This window comes from Cyprinodon tularosa, unplaced genomic scaffold (genome assembly GCF_016077235.1).
Source record: "Cyprinodon tularosa strain WSP-4 unplaced genomic scaffold, ASM1607723v1 ctg185, whole genome shotgun sequence".
Taxonomy (NCBI): domain Eukaryota; kingdom Metazoa; phylum Chordata; class Actinopteri; order Cyprinodontiformes; family Cyprinodontidae; genus Cyprinodon; species Cyprinodon tularosa.
Window position 1 is genome coordinate 1,616,379 of NW_024038643.1, and position 19,913 is coordinate 1,636,291.

General features: G+C 36.3%; 1 protein-coding gene across 2 annotated transcripts in view; it reads left to right on the forward strand.

Moving 5' to 3' along the window:
* The window catches only part of LOC119781928 (disintegrin and metalloproteinase domain-containing protein 12), a 127,106-nt gene that overhangs the window by 74,614 nt on the left and 32,579 nt on the right, over positions 1 to 19,913 (forward strand). For both annotated transcript variants that reach the window (XM_038282572.1, XM_038282573.1), the window contains 5 exons: positions 3,543 to 3,608; positions 4,116 to 4,187; positions 4,477 to 4,646; positions 8,062 to 8,146; positions 9,971 to 10,119. In XM_038282572.1, the coding sequence (XP_038138500.1) occupies positions 3,543 to 3,608; positions 4,116 to 4,187; positions 4,477 to 4,646; positions 8,062 to 8,146; positions 9,971 to 10,119 (542 nt within the window). The remainder of the gene's footprint in view (positions 1 to 3,542; positions 3,609 to 4,115; positions 4,188 to 4,476; positions 4,647 to 8,061; positions 8,147 to 9,970; positions 10,120 to 19,913) is intronic.

The window sequence follows — 19,913 nt, forward strand, 5'->3', positions numbered from 1 at the left end:
TTAATACTTAAGGATAGAATCTGAAAAATGTGGCTAATTTTTGTTAATACTTTGAACAACAGTTATAGCTCGAAATGTATGGTTAACATTTTTATTCACCTTTGTAAAATAGCTTAGGCTACATCAAGCTGGATGGCCTGTTAACGTCTCTCATCAAATCTTGTTACAAATTTTCAGTTGTTCTAGTGCAGAGGTTTTTAACGTTGAGGTTGTAGCCTCTTAGTGGCTCTCAGTGGTACTGCAGGGTTGTTGCGAATTCTGTGCCAACCCGCTCCCTGCAGCAGTCCCCTTACACAGCCTAGCCTAAAATATATGCTTATATATGTTTTGAAACAAATGAATCAAGCTTGGTAACTTTTACAATTTGCCTAAAACTAAAAAAACTCAACCAACTTTTATCTCCATCAGGTTTTCTCTTTTAGGATTGTCCCGTTTAGCTCCATATATCTTTGAATCAACTCTTAGTTGCTTGAAATAGCTGAGTTAAGGGGAGTTTACTATTCGTTTTAATAGGTGCTCATTAACATCAGCGTGAAAAATGGTCTAAGTTTCTAAGTATTGGCTAATAGATTAACTTTCTGTTCCTAAATTACATCGACATTGGGGATTTTTCTAAGCTTTGTATTGCAGCTTGAATTCTGCTGGTGATTATAGTGCTGGCTCTTGCTGCATGTATTGTCTTTGGTCGTATGAGGGCTGCATAATGGAACCATGAGAAAACAGATCTTGACAAAAGCACAAAGGATGCCTGACAGAAACAGAGTGGGAATACGAACAAAAGGAGAAAAATGGCTCTCACAGATGATTTACGAGCTTGTTAAAATTCTGGTTTGATTCTGCACCGTGAGAGGGTTTATTGGGGGGTGGTTTTAAATTTACTTTTGGCCTTTTGAATAATTGAAGAATACAGCAATTTAGATAGTGGTGGGACATTTGAAAGGGAAACATATTATGTTCAAAATTAAAGACAGAAGTGATTCAAATAAACCTAAAATAAAACAGGGGAGGATATTAAAAGTTGCAGAAAAGAGATACACTAAAAGCTAACAGAGTAGTTTTTTGCTCAAGTGGCACAAGTGTGTGAGCTGCTGTGTTAATAAGATGCAGTGTGTTATGCTTAAGGTGTTAAGATAAGAAGTGGTTTGTAGAGGGTTCCTGTGGAGTTACAGTAGATAGGCTCAGAGAGGGTATAGAGGTATGACGGGTTGCTGACAGGCCCTGCACTTCAGTAATACAACTTCATGGAGATTTCAAATATAACAAGCTGAAAGTGTCACCTGCCTACGATGTCACAGCTTGATAGTTTTAGAATAGATGAAGAATAATGGAGGATTAATTGTAAGACCAAAAAAAAAAAAGAAATAATAAAATCAACATCCTCTTGGAGCTGAAATTGCGTTGAAAGTTAGAGTGATCTTAAGGATTCTGAGTCCTTTTCAAATTCGGGATATTATGGATAAATAAAAAATCCATAAATAAAGTCATGGTCAGTTTAGAGGTCCAAAGGAAAACTGACATCCAAATTTTGGATGTTTTAGGGGAAGCTTGAAGCAACTATAAAACATGCAAAATACACAGAGAACCGAACCTGCAAACTTTTTGCTTTGAGGCATCATGGCATGTCTGTCAGCTGTGTTTGGGATATTAAACTGTTGCATATTAAATGTAATAGTGTTCTTATGCCTTACAAATACAGTAAATCCATTAACTAACTGGGAACATAGTAAATCCGATTTTGTTAAAGGGATTAATATATGTTTTTTAAGCTGTTGGCTCAGGAAGATTTATCAGGAATGTATATGACATGTTTCACACTCTTGTTTATAAGGCATTTGGAAATCATTTATCTTTTTGTTCCTCTAATTATGTTACTTGAAGTTGATTTGCCACTTAACTAAAAGAATTTTGACTTTGGAGATTCTAATATTACCAAGATATAAAACCTCAAAGAGTAAAAAATACTTTAGCTACAAACTTATAAAAGTGTTATCAAACATATGCTTGAAATTCTTACTTATACACTGTTCTAACTGACTGCCCTTTTATTTCTTTCACCTCACTGTTCATACGGCCGTTCTCCAATGTGTCCCTAGACACTTGATTATCACCATAGCGTGCTTTCAGAGCATACTTGCCCATGCTGGCTTATCTATGGAGGAGGCAGATAAGAGCAAAAAGCTGCCAGGCCAGAAAGGACAGAGAAGCTCAGGTTGACAGAGTGCCACAGCAGGAAGGCAGAACCCTGAGCTAGCAGGATAGCATTGGATGTAGTAGTGTGCGGGTAGAAAGGACAAGCTCATGTCTGTCTGAGATAGAGGAAAAACACTGTGCCAATAGTAAGCTGGTGAACAAGAGAACAAAACAAAAGTAGCTATTCTACTTGTGGGGGAGAAAAGAAAATATGGAAAATCTACACTTTTATGTTTAAAACACTTCATTTCAAACTCTTTACATTAATGTTTTATAATATTATCATATTGATGCTTTGCTGCAGAAGCTTATATAGTCTTGCAATAAATAAAAAAGGAATGCAAGATTTACAATTTTTATCAACAGTGCAGGCAGATTAGTCAAGACAATGATTTATTAGTTAATAAGCTAGTTAATTTAGTTGTTATCAGAGGATTCTGTGACCCTCATGGTTGGCACTGGGTTATACAGTAAAGGGTAACTGATTGCTATGTGCTTATTCTCATTTCTTTTGCATTTTGAATTCAGTTCAACAGATCAGATGTGAAGAGGTCACCTGATGAGTTTACGCTGCCCGTCCTTCTTAATGCTCCTTTCCCTTCCAACAATCCTTTTTTCTTTATTTTGTTTAAATTGCTCAAATTGTGAACTATGGAGGGAGTTGGTGAGATATTTTAGAGCTGTTCACAAACTCTAAAATAGATAAAGCTATTTAGTCTACAATAGCTGTAGTGTTACCCGAGGTGTGCCTCAAAATTATACGACAGGGAAATCTTTAAGCTTTGTATATTTAAAGAAAAAATGTATTTGTTCTTTAAAACTAACTATGATAAGGTTGTCTTTAACGGTCAAGTTAGATTTGCTTTGAGTCAACAACACCAACAGTTGTAATAGTACCATAAATGAAAGATGAAAAGATAAGAGCAACAAATGGCTATTAGTTGACTGCATTTTTCATTTATATGTATATTATTATATTATATTATAATATTATATCATAATATTTTATATTATATTTAGAGACGATCATAATGTCCAAACTTGTTAAATTAATTTGCTAGATGTTTTTTTTTTTATGTTCAGATATATTTCACATTTTTTTTATTGAATTATAATGTCACCATCTGTTAGTTATGGGTTAAAAAAATGAATCAATCTCATGGAAGCAAATATTCAAACTTTCTGAGCTGCTGTAGCTGTTTATGTGCTTCTCTTTGTGTTATTTGTGCTTGGATCCAAACTATTTCTTTGTATTTATTTTTGCATCTAAATTTTCTATTTAGTTTTGCATCTAAAGGGGAACAAACGTAGAAATGAGAATCCAGTCCCTTATTTTCCATTTCTTTTTTCAGCATAAACGCCACATTCAGACAACCACCAAATATGTGGAGCTCATCATTGTTGCTGACAACAGAGAGGTAAGAAGAGGTCATAAACTTCTCCCCTTCAGCTAGGTTCCACAGGAAACGGTCTCAGAGGTCATATGCTAAACTGTTGTTTTCCCACGAGGTACTGGATGAGATGGCCCTGCCATGGCCCCGTTGTCACCTCTGATGTGTCACTTACTCATCCGTTTCCTTGCTCTGGCTCCCTCTACATCCTACTGCATTCATCATAGAATCGCTTGACTCACAAATGAGGCCTGATATGCTCTCAGAATAAGCCTTAAATCCTTGACTTAGTATCTCAAAGAGAGGAGAGCGTTTCTCACTTGCACAAGATTTATAGGTCAACATCACATGATTTAGAGCAGCAGAATAAATGCTGTACATAATAGGAGGTCTATAAGGTTATCTTTAGTTTGTGAGCGTAGCTAACAAGAGTTCTTTGAGGGCTTAAAAGTGCTGTAGAAGATGTAACTGCATTTCAAATACCTGAGTGGGGGCTAAACGTTCTGTGCTTTGTGTTTTACTCTTGCTAACCAGTTTCAGAAGCAAGGCAAAGACATTGACAGGGTGAAACAGCGACTGGCTGAGATCGCCAATTATGTGGACAAGGTAACAATCGAAGAAAACAAATGGATGCAGTGTTGAGATGTGATTTATTTGAAACAACAGCAAACTGTGCAGATTATCTGATCTGTGTGCACAGACTGAAGGGATTTTTAGCCACAGATGAATTTGAAAACTTGACTTTCAAATGTAAAAGGTGCTTAACAACAGAATTTTTCTAAATCTGAACCAAAATAAAAAACAAATGTCTGCACTTTTGAAAAGCTGAAAGAAATGAGACAGACTGAAAGAGAACAGTTTGTGTCCGTAACCTGTTTTCTTTCTTAACTCTCAGTTTTACAGACCTTTGAACATCAGAGTTGCATTGGTTGGGCTGGAGGTATGGAGTGATGTAGACAAGTGTCCCATTACACAGGATCCCTTCACTACCTTGCATGAGTTTCTAGACTGGAGAAAAGTCAAATTACTGCCTCAGAAGCCTCATGACAACGCCCAGCTGATCAGGTAGTTTTTTTTTTTTGGTACATCGGAATGTTTCTATTGTTTCACATGTATGTTTTCAATCTTTTGCACCAAAGAAAACTGTTATGGAAAGATTGAAATTAGATAACCATCCGTATGCCCTTTTGCAACAATTCATTAAAGTGATGTTGGAAGTTGGGTAGTAATAGGCAATCTGCATACTTTTTGATGTAGCAACATATCAATCACAATGTAACCCACATCTAAAAAAAAAAAAAAAAAAAAAAGAATCCTGTGTAAAATATAGTTAAAGTGAATAATTAAAACATACGATAATTGTTATGAAAAAAGGATTGATAAAAAAAAATCAAAGGAAAGTTGGACTGAAAACTGAAAAAAGATTTTTTTAGACAGCACAAGCAAAATCAAAATATTGATTTATAGTTATTTATGGTTTCTGAGCTTCTGCAATATTTTGGAACAGATTACAGACTAGCGGAACATAGAAACTTAAAGCTGCTTCTCTGTAATTTATTTATTTAGTTCTGGTTCTATGTGTGCAGACTAGATTTGATCCCAAAGACCTGAGAAGTCTGAGCAGTTGATACACAGAAAAGTCTGTAATGTTTTTTGGTTCTAAGCCATTTTGTGATTTACTGACTGACAACTGCAGTTGTCTGATCAGCTATTTAGGCAGACCTGCCAAGACACCATTGCAGTAATTAATTCTACTAAAGATGAACACATTAATTAGTTATTCCAGCTCCTGCTGAGAAATTAGTCCTTTAAACCTAGAGATGTTCTTTCTGTGATAGAAAGACTGTTACTGTCTTCATGTTGCCTCTGAAGGTTCAGGTAAAAGGGAAAAGTATAGAACACACTTTCTGAAATGTATTTACAGTAATACTTTATACAGAAGCCTTTGTTGGTAATGACATCTTCAAGATGCCCACTTTGTGGAGAAATTAGTCACATGCTTTGCTCAGGTGTGAATTTTGCCCATTCTTCCACACAGACAGTCTTCAAATCTTGAAGGTTTCGTGGGTCTTTACTATGAACTCTGATCTTTAGTTCCAATAGAAAATTACATTTTGTTTCGTACAGCTCTCACAAAATTTCCATTTGTTAAAGAGTTGCTGTGATCAAATGTAAACAGTGTGGGAGAAAAAAAAAAACATTGCAAAAACAAAAATACATTGATATGAAAAGTCAGAGCATTAAAATATATGTGGTGCAGTTATGTTGTGTTTTGGTTTGGTGTCAGTTTTTTAACTGCCCAATCACAACTTTATCAGTAACCTTACAGCTGAAAGGGAAGGTTTGAGATGGTGCCTGTTATTCCTTTTTAACATTGTTTTGATAATTGCTGCTTTTGGACCTGTAGTTCAATCATTTGTTATGATAGGCAAAGTTTTCTCTCAGCAACAATAGTGTCAAACACTGGAATAGCAGTAGCCAGAAGTTAGTAGGTTAATTGTTTTTTTGTGAGGTTTTGTAGTATATTTCATTTATCTTTAACCCCATGGAGACTTTTTATGACCGTCGCCTTAAAGGGAGCATTTAATGAAAGATTAATGAAAAATTAAAATGTAACTTATCTACAACACATCCTCATCAGTGCTGACTGAATTTCAAGCTGACTAAAGTGTTTTATTTTTGTCCAACCATACAATTACTGATCAGTGGGTACTTTAAAGAGGCTTATAGCCCCTCCTTACCTTCTTTGTTCTACCGGACACAAGATGCACAATGTTGCTGAAAGTTGGCCTGATCCAAAATTCTTGGCTGACTGAAATATAATTTGGAAAAAGGCAGTAAATCGTACTGTGTGTCGCCGTCCTTAGCTTAATTAGTCTAGCAACCAGACTGACCACTCAGCAGGACCCCTCAACTCTATACATGTAAATAAGTTAAAGGTAGGATTATGATCTCAATGAACTGACAACACAGGTGAAGTTTTGAGGTGTGCGGTTCTTTATTTCTTATAAACTTTAAAAAAAAATGTTTTATGTTACAGCATTTAACAAGTATTGACTGACTGACTGACGGACGAACATTACAGCTCAAGCTAGTCTGAGATTAAACTCTACAATCTGGCTAAGTAAGCAGCCCCCCATGGGCCCTCCCTTAAGACCTAGGGCACTACCAATTCCACACAGAATAAAAAGTATATCCTTTCTTGACAAACTATGTCAATTAAGTTTTGAGGTGTACTTCCTTGCTTAAAGGAGGGTGAGGGGTGGCTGAGTGGTTAGGGCATAGAGCTCGGAATCCTTAGGTTCTGAGTTCCAGCCCCGCTCCCACAGACTGCCACTCTGTGTCCATGAGAAAGACCCTTATCCCCCACACTGCTCCCCGGGGGTCGCACAATGGCAGCCCACTGCTCCCCAAGGGGATGGGTTAAATGCAGAGAGTTTTATTTAATTCAAACACGAAAACCTGCTTTGAAGAGAGATTCCATTATTTCTAGCTGTCTGGCTCCTATTAGCTTATGACATTTTTTGGCAAGTTTTCCCTTTATGAGGGAAAATGGGGATTTTTTTCTAATCATGGCCATTCTGATTTCATTAATTGGTGAGATTTCTTTGTAAGTTGTCTTTCTTGTTTTGCCTTGCTCTTAAAACATTCCAGCACAGGCTGCTATGTGAAAAAACAGGCAGAGCGGAAATATCGCTTTGCCCCAAATTGAATTCCATATCCAATTGTCTGTATTTGAGATCACAAGCAGAGTTAACTGTATCCAGTATCAAATATTTACCTCAAAAATCAGGTTTAGTCAATGGATTTTCATAATCAAATCCATCAATTTCCATTGAAAGTCCTCCGATATATATGGCAAAATCTATTAGAAAAACTAATTATGATAATGATAATATGGTGTTCCTGGTATGAATTAGTTTCAATCCAACTTTTCATCAATTTTGGCTAAATAAAGAGTAAGATATTTAAGAACGCAAACGAAAAGGAAAGGAAAGCCTCTTGGCAGGCAGGAGACATCACATTGTGTGTTTTCTACTGAGCTATTTATAAATATGCTGTAATCTGGACAATCCCATTATAGCTCTGGTTATATGTTTAGGGTTGCTTTATGACTTGGAAGGGAGCCTCGTTCCCATTCTTATGTTTTAGATACCAGGTTTTTCTCCCTACTTTCCCACAAATGACAGATGTTTTATTCTTCCATCTGTCAATCTCTGCAGCTCCTTCAGAGTTACCAAGGGCCGCCTGCGTGGTTCTTAAAATAAAGCCTTCCTCTTCGTGGTCCTGAATACAAATGAGATAAACTCTTGTGGGATTTTCATTTGTTTAGAAAAGTGTATAATTTTTCTTCCACCTCATTAATCAGCACCACTTTCTGTTGGTTTGTCCCATGAAAAAAAAAAAAAACAAGATCCATGAAGGTTAATGGTTATGAAATGAAAAGTGTGAAAAAGTGAAGCTATTTTCTGTCTTTCAGTGGGGTGTATTTCCAGGGGACTACTATTGGGATGGCCCCCATTATGAGCATGTGTACAGCGGAGCAATCCGGTGGAATTGTTATGGTATGTATATTTAGTACTAAAACTTTACCCGACTCTTCCTTTTAATATCCACCTCCAATTTTTGGTCTACTGCCTATCTTACAAAAACAGTTCTGCAGATTATTACTCTGTGTTCTAAAATTTGGGAGAGGTTGTCCTCATTGTGTATTTTCTCCTGACTTCCAAAGGGAGATGATGTATTGTCATGGTGATAAAGCTGTTCGAAAAGATGATTTGGAAAATGTTTGACTTTTTAATGAGGTGCAATAATGGAGGGAATTTGACGCTGCAGTGTGTGCAGCCTGAATGAAAACACAGGGGATATATATGGGATGTAAATAATGACCCATTACAGATCTGCAATTCTATATGGTGGGATTGAGTCATGAAGCATTAGCACAAATCATGCTGGTATTTTACCCGGAGTGTCTCTGGCCGGTTAATGGCCTGTCCCCCGGAAGAGTCTTCACCCCTATCCTCCCAGATGGTGAAGTTGGGTCCAGGTCATTAAAAAAAAACACACATTCAGGCTAAAGGGATTAACTGCTGACATATATATGGGCTCACAAATCACAGCCAAGTTCTCTGAGCTGTGTCCCTTTGTTTACAGAATACTTTTAAACTCATTAGCTTGACATTCCCTGGAAGTCTCATTACTATACTATATATATGGATTCTCCATGTAACGACTGCAATTGTTCAAATGATTTAATTTAAGCTCTGGAACTTCATTTGTTGTGCATATGTTTTATTTTCTTTAAAGGAAACCGAGTCAGGGGTTATTGTTCTTTCATTTCATTAGTCTAGGTTGCCCTGTTGGATTGTAGAGCTGACAGCTGATTGGTGTTTTTTCATTATTTTTTTTTTTTAAATAAGCTCCCAGCAGAGCGGCTCGTCAGTCTGAGTTCAACTCGTGCTGCACTGCTAAATAATGCACAGTGTCAGAAGCTTCCAGAGGCAAGGTGCTCTGACACACAGCTCTGCGTTCACGAAGAGCTGATAGCTCCCATAGCTGCATTATTCATTCAGCCTTTTCATGTGTTCATGTTTTACACACCTTGCAGGAAACCTTCAGCAAGCTGCATACTTTTGCTCGTCTTTGTTTATCCAATGCTTTGAAATGTGGTTCAGTTTCAGCTAATTTTTTGCAAAAGATTTTAGGTTAAAATCACAAAAACATTTTTTTTTGTAATTTTTATTCTTCTCAGTTGAATGTAGGCATGAACTTTGACCTAGACATACCAAGACATGAGCATGCTTCCATCTAGCTCATTCTGTTGTAGCTTTGTTGCAGTTTTAAGGTTTTTTTTTATTTATTTTTTTTTTTGCTCGACCTATGAAACAGGAGGCCCTAAATCTCACCCTTTTCTTTTAAAATGCATCTTATCTTTGGTTTCCAGTGTTTCCTGTCAGTGTTTTTTCCTGTCTTCAATTAGAAATATTTTTTCGAGGAAATCTTTGTTTGTTACATCCAGAAGCACAGCTGTCTCTGTCAGAATATGTTGAGCAAGCATAAAGAGAAAGCACAAAATCTGACTACAGCTGCTTTTTCTTTCTGGCAGCACAATATGATAAAAACACTCGGCTGAACACAGATCTGTCTGAACTGTTTGCTTAATCTGAACAATATCCAATTAAACCATCCAAGCCTTAGGTTATTTCTTCATCAGATCTTTTAGAGAGCTTGGATTTGATTTGTTTTGTTTTTTTTGTCCAAAAAAGAACTGAAATCTAAAGGGATTGAATCATTGAAATAGTCCTAGGCTGTTAGAAGAAGTGAAATAATTGCTAAGAAGAAGTTAAAAAAAAAATGAAGCAAAAATGGTTGACTGGTCTATTTTTCAGGATCATTCGGACAATCCTCTGGGAGCTGCGGTCACTCTGGCTCATGAACTTGGACACAACTTCGGCATGAACCATGACACACCTGAGAGGGGATGTGGATGCAGAGTGACAGTGGATCGCGGGGGCTGCATTATGACTCCCTCCACTGGGTAAGACATATTTCTTTCTTTACAACTTTAAATCTCAATATTTCTACCAGATGTATGGCTCCATATTTCCTGCAGCATGCTCCAAAAACATGGCAAATACATCATCGCTGCCTGAAGTTTAAATAATTCAGCAATGTAGTCCTCCCTTGAAAAAAAAACTAAATTGTGATCTTGGGTCAACATCGTTCCACATGCACTCCTTTTGTAATTTATTGTCTGTTGAGCAACAAGCAAATGAAGCCATTTAATTATTTGGTCATTAAGTTTAGTGCAGATTCAACAGCTGCACTAATGCCTTGGCATTATGATGCCGTCTGAATGGATGAGTAAATGGTTGACTAGCAATGTATGACAAAGACAGCACAGTTTTGCATATTCTAAGCATAAGTAGGTGAAGTTTTAGCTGATATATGCAGAACAAAAACGTTGTGCAACTAATGTAAAAAAAAAAAAGTCCATGATGTTGCAACGTACATAAGAAATATCTTGTAGCTACAAAAAAGGCTTAGTTGAAATACTATGTTTTTGTTTTTATATTGTTTTAAGCAATAGATAGATAGATAGATAGATAGATAGATAGAGTTTACGCTCACAAGTGGAGCATTATCACTTTCACCATAATGCTCTGCTTGATTTATATATGTTATTAGTTTTATTTTGATTTATGTAGGGAATTTACTTTTGTTATGTGGACAGAACAGAAAAGGGAGAAAAGGTTAAATGGAAGACAAAAGAGAGATATTGACAAACCTCAAATAGTCGCTTCATCTTCTGCAAAGAGATGTAAAAAGAACAGCTCAGCCAATTTATATATAAGTACAGATAGAGTACAGCCACATTCAGTATTAAGCAATATGGAATACATAAAGTAGTAGCTGAAGATAAACATTGGCGACTATGTAACCGAATCCAAGCACCTGTAGATGTTTCTGAGAGTGCGTTTATGTGTGTAAGGTTTATCCATGGGGAAAATGCTCAATAGTGGTTGTGAAGAGCCAAAGACCCGGCCCCCGGGAGGTGCCATAAGGGTTTCCCAAGAGGGGCCAACACAGGATAAAATATATATATATTTTTTTCCCTTTTGAAGAAGCTCTGTTAAAGTAACCATTATCTAGTATAAGTTTGATCAATTTTTGTATTTTAGACTTAATGATAGGAATTATCAAACACAGTCAAAACATTAAAACACCTTTAGCTTAAGGTCAATTGGAAGCTTTAAAGTAGATCCTCTAGCATCTTTAGTGGCTACCTATGATCCAGTAGTCATAATGTCTGTACCTTTTACAGTAATGTTTTGTTTTACAAGTGACCGATAGTTTTTACATGTTAATACTTAATTGTTGGGGGCTTCTTTTGTGCTGTTGTAACGGACTCTTCGGAATCCTTATGAGCTGCATGTGTTCACAATTCAGAAACAAACTACTTCCTTTCTCACTTCAAAAAAGCAGTAAGTTTCAAAAGAATTGGCCATCATGCCTAAAACAGTAATCATGACATCTACGCTGCTTTTTTAAAGGCAAGACTGCGTTAGACTACTGTATTGAGTCCTAAGTATAGAATAACCTGACCAGACAAAGTCTAAGGAGGCACACCTCCTTCTGTTGTAGGACTCTAACATAGAAACCTCGGCTATAATATGAGTTTAAAAGGTTTACCCTCCTGTCCTCGGCTTTGTGGAAGCTTAGGGATGATCTGGGTGGAAATATTGGAGTATCCTGCCTGAGCACCAGTCTAATGATGTGTGGGAGCCACAGACTGGAAATGTCTCTCTGTATTTTTTTTTGGACAACACCCATGAAAAGCACACTTACAATATTCTAAATTATAGACTTAAAAAATAGAACAATAATATGAGGTTCACAGATTTACTTTCACCCTGACTCAGGGTATTTATGGGTGAGGATGTTGCCAAAAATGGCAGCACATTGAACTTAGAAAAACAGAGAGAAAAAGATGTTTGCTGAAGTGTAAATAAAAGGGTTTTGTCTTTCAGTTGTTCCACCACTATTTCTGTTTCAGTTGCTCTTACATTTTCACAGACACTTGGAGTGAAGCCATTCTTTGATATTCATGCAACATTAATGTCTGAAAAATCTCCCAGCAGCTTCAGATAAGTAGTTAACTATGTCTGAAAACTTGTCACTTTACTGCCATAAAAATGAAATCAGAAAACCTCTCTGAAACTATCTAGATCTAAGGTCACATTAACATTACTTAGTTTTATTTAAAAAAAATCATAGGTTCATTATAAAATTTTTATTACCATGAAAATAAAGAATTTTTTTAATGTTTTCTGTACAAAGAAAAAAACAAACAACTTAGGTTCAGTTGACATAAGGATCCCATATAATTTCTTTAGTAGGCACATTTTGCAGTGCAGATTAGCATGACCTAATGATAGAAAAAAAGGGTTAAGAATCTGTGCCCTTTATTTTTTTATTTCAATAAAGTGCTGCATTGTATATAGGAAGACCTAAACAAATTTATATCATTTTATTTCAAAAGTGCTTTCTATTTACGGTACTCACTGATATTTCCAAGTTTAATTCAAAATTCTGAAGGAGATCCCTCATCAACTCACTGTAGGTCCCCGTCTAGCAGCAAGTATAGCATCCAATACGACAGCTGTGCAAATAAAATCCAACTTGAGGAATAAAGTGTAAAGCTAAATTTATTTGCATCATAATAAATCTATAGCCTCACAGGGTCTTTTATAATCAATATTCATGTTATTTACATTTTAATAAAGCACATAAATGGGCTTGTATTGATTATAGCAGTTAACAACCATGCCAAGAATTGTTCCTAGACTGCTACGGTTGAGTGTGAATTTATTTAAAGTCAGTGGTTCTGACATATGACACAAATCAAAAACAACATAAATGGAGTTGTTACCTCAAATACAATATTTTCTCGCAAACAAAGTAAGGTGATTACTTCATTTCCATCAGAGGATGTATAGATCTTTATTAAATATCAGTCTGATGTACTACTTGATGTTATGGTTTGGATCAAATGGCTTACAGATTATTTGTTTACTATTGATTATTCTGTAATCTAATTTCAAAAGCATGTGCATAGTTTTGCAAGTGAATTGTTGTGCATTGGGCCAAGTTTAAACCAGTTTATTTTACATGATCAGTCATACTTCCTTATTTTAAAGTGAAGGGAAGATGGGTACTCTGAAACTTGCAATGCATAGACCCATCTTTTGGGGCAATTATAGCTCCACGTTGTCGGAGGTTTTGCATTAAGTTTTGCAAAGCTAGGGACAAAGTAATTTACTCATTTTTGTTTGCAAAATTTCCTCAAATAGTAATTAAAGTAGAGGAAATGTGTATTTAAGGTACAAATTCAGGTCTTGAAAAGTCTTAATCCTGTACTTGATTTACAGTACATATTAGCTTGAACCAAAGAAAAGCTGGTGGTTTGCATCCTATGAAATCATATCTCCTAAAAGCACAAAACATAATTATACAAGAACCAACAAACACCTTATGGTTCTCTTTATGGGCACATATACAAATAGGCACACAAATATATACATAAAAATGTGTCTCTTAGCTGGAACTGAAACAGAAGATTTGTATTGCTTTATGCCTGGATTGCTTTTCTTTATTTCCACTACAATGTCTCATTTCTCCTCCAGGCATTTGGTCATGTTTAGACTTACTTTGACTCCTTCTGTCCTATTTAAGAACGCACTCGGAATAAAAGAGAGAACCTAATATGAACAGATTATTCCACATAATGTCAGGATCTGCAAGTTCAAAATATCTGACACCAAGGAACAGTGATATTAGGTATGAAATGTTTTTATTTATTATTACTATTAAATCCTAAATTAAAATTTGTCTCATTCACCAGTTATCTTAAGTGATTCTTTTTTTTTCTATCCCGTTTACTCATCATAGAAATGTTCTCAGAGGAAAAAGGGAACAAAAAACAGTCCAGGATAGATGAGGAATTTCAAACAGAAAGTCCTGCCTATAGATTAAGGTTAAATTGCTGGAGTATTTCACAATTATACTTAGCCTCATCGGGAGTTCATTCTTTGAAAAGTTGTTACAATATACTAAAAACACCAGATATATATTTTGTTTTTCAATTTTTAAGATAAAATGTAATAACATTTCTGCTTTTTGAGTTGGTCTTTTTATATTCCTATCACTTCAAATGTACATGCATAAATCCTAGCTGCAATTCTAAAAAGAAAAACATGTTTAATTTTAAACAAATTTTTAACAATTGCATTGTGAGCATACAGTTCTAGTGAATATCATTTTAAAACATACAGCTGATTATTTATGCCTAATTCTCATAGGGATCATATCACACATGAATACCTTAATAAATATAGAATACAATTCAATTATTGTCATTCCACTGTCACAAGTACAGAGCAACGAAATTAATTCACTGGATTTAACCCATCCCCCTGGGGAGCAGTGGGCTGCCATTGTGCGGCGCCCGGGGCGCAGTGTGGGGTTAAGGGTCATGCTCAGGGAGCCAGAGTGACAGCCAGTGGGAGTGTGGGATCGAACTCACAACCTCAGGATTCAAAGCCCCATGCCCTAACCACTAGGATATTCAAAATAAACTGCACATTTCATTTAGCCATTAACAAGATACTTATGGGATTCCTAATGAACATTATTCATGAAAGATAGTCAGAAACCATCTTGCTTTATAAACTAACTTCAATAATGTAAATCTGCAATGTATGCAATAAGGTTTTTGCAACTTTTGTCCTTTTAACTTATTTCAAATTAAGATAATTTGAAATAAAATTATGAAAAGGATAAAAGTTTCAAAAACCGTATTGCACACATTGCAATGAGGTCTTGCAACTTTTATCTTTTTATCAAGTTATATTAAAATTGTTTTATGGCAACAGGTAAATGGTATGAGGTGCCCCCAGGGACATAAATCAGAATTAACTTGCATATACACATATTAAATTACACTCTTCCATATAATATACTGAAAACCTCACACAAACACTAGTAAAAAGCTCTCACATAAACTAGTGAAAACATTGACCTCTTATATAATCTACTCAAAAGCTCTCATACAAAGTAGTGAGAACTGTTCATATAAACTGGTGAAAAGCTTTACCTTTCATACACACTACTAGAAAGCTTTCATATACACTATTAGAACGCTCTCATATACACTATTAGAACACTCTCATATACACTATTAGAAAGCTCTCATATACACTATTAGAACGCTCTCATATACACTATTAGAACACTCTCATATACACTATTAGAAAGCTCTCATATACACTATTAGAACGCTCTCATATACACTATTAGAACGCTCTCATAAAAACTATTAGAACGCTCTCATATACACTATTAGAACGCTCTCATATACACTATTAGAATGCTCTCATAAACACTATTAGAATGCTCTCATATACACTATTAGAACGCTCTCATATACACTATTAGAACGCTCTCATATACACTATTAGAACGCTCTCATACACACTATTAGAAAGCTAAAATATATGGTCCCCCACCTTTAATTTAGGCAAACATTGCTCAAATATCACCGAATCCAGATGGTTTGTTGTTGATGAAGAGAGGAATAAACACAGTTTAAGATTTGCAGCTAAATTAATTTGTTTCTATATTATGGAACTGCTATCAGGCACTTCCCATCATCTTATATCAGTAATAAAAAATTATAAATACAAATTTGGTATTTGGTGACTTGACTTTTATTTCTGTCAGGCTGAAGTGAAAAAACTTGGAAAGAGACTGATTCTCTTGGCGTTTAAAATAACAACACAAAACAGCATAAGAAAACCGCATTTATTTTTTTTATTTTACAATTTTATAAACAGCGGCTGATTAAACTAAATGTCTCAACCTTGTATAATTTTACGACTTTTTATTTAACCAAGAAATGATCCGAAAGGCCTGGGAAATGATCAGATCCGCTTATGTGGCTGCAATGCGCGGCGCGCTTCCGACACAGGTGGAACAGATTTTCACATGGGAACAGAATTTCGCACAACACCGGAAAAGGATCTCTGTTGAAGCAAAAACATAAAAAATAAAGTCGAGTAATGCCCATGCTTCTGTGAGTTGTTTAGCGGATAGCTGAGCATGAATCAATAATTTTATTTGATACAATTTCGGCCGGAGATAGCACAAAATGTACGGAGCTAGCCAGAATATCTATGGCCAGAATGACCTCCGTTTAAAACAACTTCCGGTGTAATGACGGTCCTTCCTGTTTCACTGAAACACCTTCCGTTTCAACTGAAACACCTTCCGTTTCAACTGAAATCCGCTAGTAGCTTTTCAGTAGTGTGTATGAGAGCTTTCTAGTAGCGTGTATGAGAGCATTCTAATAGTGTATATGAGAGCGTTCTAATAGTGTTTATGAGAGCGTTCTAATAGTGTTTATGAGAGCATTCTAATAGTGTATATGAGAGCGTTCTAATAGTGTTTATGATAGCGTTCTAATAGTGTATATGAGAGCATTCTAATAGTGTATATGAGAGCGTTCTAATAGTGTTTATGAGAGCTTTCTAATAGTGTATATGAGAGCGTTCTAATAGTGTATATGAGAGCTTTCTAATAGTGTATATGAGAGCGTTCTAATAGTGTTTATGAGAGCTTTCTAATAGTGTATATGAGAGCTTTCTAATAGTGTATATGAGAGCGTTCTAATAGTGTTTATGAGAGCGTTCTAATAGTGTATATGAGAGCGTTCTAATAGTGTTTATGAGAGCGTTCTAATAGTGTATATGAGAGCTTTCTAATAGTGTATATGAGAGCTTTCTAATAGTGTATATGAGAGCGTTCTAGTAGTGTATATGAAAGCTTTCTAGTAGTGTGTATGAAAGGTAAAGCTTTTCACCAGTTTATATGAACAGTTCTCACTACTTTGTATGAGAGCTTTTGAGTAGATTATATAAGAGGTCAATGTTTTCACTAGTTTATGTGAGAGCTTTTTACTAGTGTTTGTGTGAGGTTTTCAGTATATTATATGGAAGAGTGTAATTTAATATGTGTATATGCAAGTTAATTCTGATTTATGTCCCTGGGGGCACCTCATAAAATGGCCTGTACTTACTAAGCACCTGTTCAAGTGAGGGGACTTAAAAGCGCTTTAACACCACTTTCCATCATGCATTCATTCTACAGGTGCTGGTCATAAAATTAGAATATCATGAAAAAGTAGATTGATTTCAGTAATTCCATTTAAAAAGTGAAACTTGTATATTATATTCATACATTACATACAAACTCATATATTTCAGATGTTTATTTTGTTTAATTTTGATGATTACAAATGACAACAAATGAAAATCTCAAATTCATCATATCAGAAAATTAGAATATTACTGAAGACCAATAAAAACAAAGGATTTATAGAAATGTTGGCCAACTGAAAAGTATGAACATGAAAAGTATGAGCATGTACAGCACTCAGTATTTAGTTGGGCCTCCTTTGGCCTGTATTACTGCAGCAATGCGGCGTGGCATGGAGTCGATCAGTCTGTGGCACTGCTCAGGTGTTATGATAGCCCAGGTTGCTCTAATAGTGGCTTTTAGCTCTTCTGAATTGTTGGGTCTGGTGTATTGCATCTTCTTCTTCACAATACCCCATAGATTTTCTATGGGGTTAAGGTCAGGAGAGTTTGCTGGCCAATTAAGAACAGGGATACCATGGTCCTTCAACCAGGTACTGGTAGCTTTGGCACTGTGTGCAGGTGCCAAGTCCTGTTGGAAAATGAAATCTGCATCTCCAAAAAGTTGGTCAGCTGCAGGAAGCATGAAGTGCTCTAAAACTTCCTGGTATGTGGCTGCGTTGACCCTGGACCTCAGAAAACACAATGGACCAACACCAGCAGATGACATGGCACCCCAAACCATCACTGACTGTGGAAACTTTACACTGGACTTCAAGCAACGTGGATGAAGTGCCTCTCTTCTTTTCCTCCAGACTCTGGGACCTTGATTTCCAAAAGAAATGCAAAATTTACTTTCATCAGAGAACATGACTTTGGACCACTCACCAGCAGTCCAGTCCTGTTTCTCTTTAGCCCAGGCAAGACGCTTCTGACGCTGTCTGTGGTTCAAGAGTGGCTTGACTCAAGGAATGCGACAGCAGAAACCCATGTCTTTCATACGTCTGTGTGTGGTGGTTCTTGAAGCACTCACTCCAGCTGCAGTCCACTCTTTGTGAATCTCCCCCACATTTTTGAATGGGTTTTGTTTCACAATCCTCTCCAGGGTGCGGTTATCTCTCTTGCTTGTACACTTTTTTCGACCACATCTTTTCCTTCCCTTCGCCTCTCTAATTATGTGCTTGGACACTGAGCTCTGTGAACAGCCAGCCTCTTTAGCGATGACCTTTTGTGTCTTGCCCTCCTTGTGCAAGGTGTCGATGGTCGTCTTTTGGACAACTGTCAAGTCAGCAGTCTTCCCCATGATTGTGTAGCCTATAGAACTAGACTGAAAGACCATTTAAAGGCTTTTGCAGGTGGTTTGAGTTAATTAGCTGATTAGAGTGTGGCACCAGGGGCCATCAATTTTGAACCTTTTCACAATATTCTAATTTTCTGATATGATGAATTTGAGATTTTCATTTGTTGTCATTTGTAATCATCAAAATGCCATGGTGCACACTGCTGTATACGAACGCCACTGGGCCCTCTGACCACCTCTGACCAATGCGGGTCAAGTGTTTTTCCCTAAGGAGAGGACTGAAACGGACTGAGCTGAAATTCAAACCAGTGACTCTCTCATTGAAGAATACGAATTCTCAGATTTAATAGCGCTTTTATACTTTTCATAACCACTGTAGGTCAGTGTTCCTATTGTATAGTATATGCACTGGGGTTCTTTTTCCTAATAAGGAGGCTAAATCTGTTTCCTACTAAAACATCTGAATTTTAGAGTTTTTCCCTTGAATTTATTTAATAATTTTGTTTCTATAATATTACAATTTTCAGGAGAACCCTGTACGCAGGTATTTGACCACATGTACATTGGAAAAAATAAACAATAAATTAAATAGTTTAGTTAGTCCTAGTAGTAGTCGGTTGAGTAATCATTTCACCCTGGAATAATCAAATATGTAAGTAGATGCCAACATCTTTTATATAAAAACCTCAGATCTAAACTTTATATTCCATTTAATCATTACTATCAGAAAAAAGATTACTGTAGTATTTTTGCCAAATTATAGTAGATTAAATACAATATTTTGTTCATGTATTTCAAATTAGCTGTGCGGCTGTGAGGTCTTTAGAACTATTGGTCTCCTGTATAAATGCAGAATGGGACAGATCAAAGGCAGGTAATATTATTTGGCAATGATCCCTTATCATAGAGCTCATACAGATCCATTAATGCCCTAGCTCTCTGATGCTGCTGCTGCTTAGTCGAAGAGATTTCCCTGTGCTCTAGTTCCTGTGAAGCTGAAAGGCCAGCTGTCAAACACTGGCTGTAAGTTAAAGGTGGAAAACTGGGTCCAGGGTAGAGGGAAAACTCATCCTATAATAAATCTGGAGCAGGACCAGGTGGAAAATAAGTAACAGTGAGACGGAGCAACGAGGCAACCTATAACTCCACACAATGATAAGGACAACTCGTCTAAAATTGAGAACAGGCTGTAAGGGAGCTGACATCATTTTGCATCCATTCTGTGGGTGGTAGACTAGTGTCGTCAGCTAAAGCTCCAGATGTGTCTGTCTTGGCTGGCACTAGTTGCGTGTTAGTGGCCCTTCGGTCCACAGCTGCTATATGCCATCCGGTGTTATT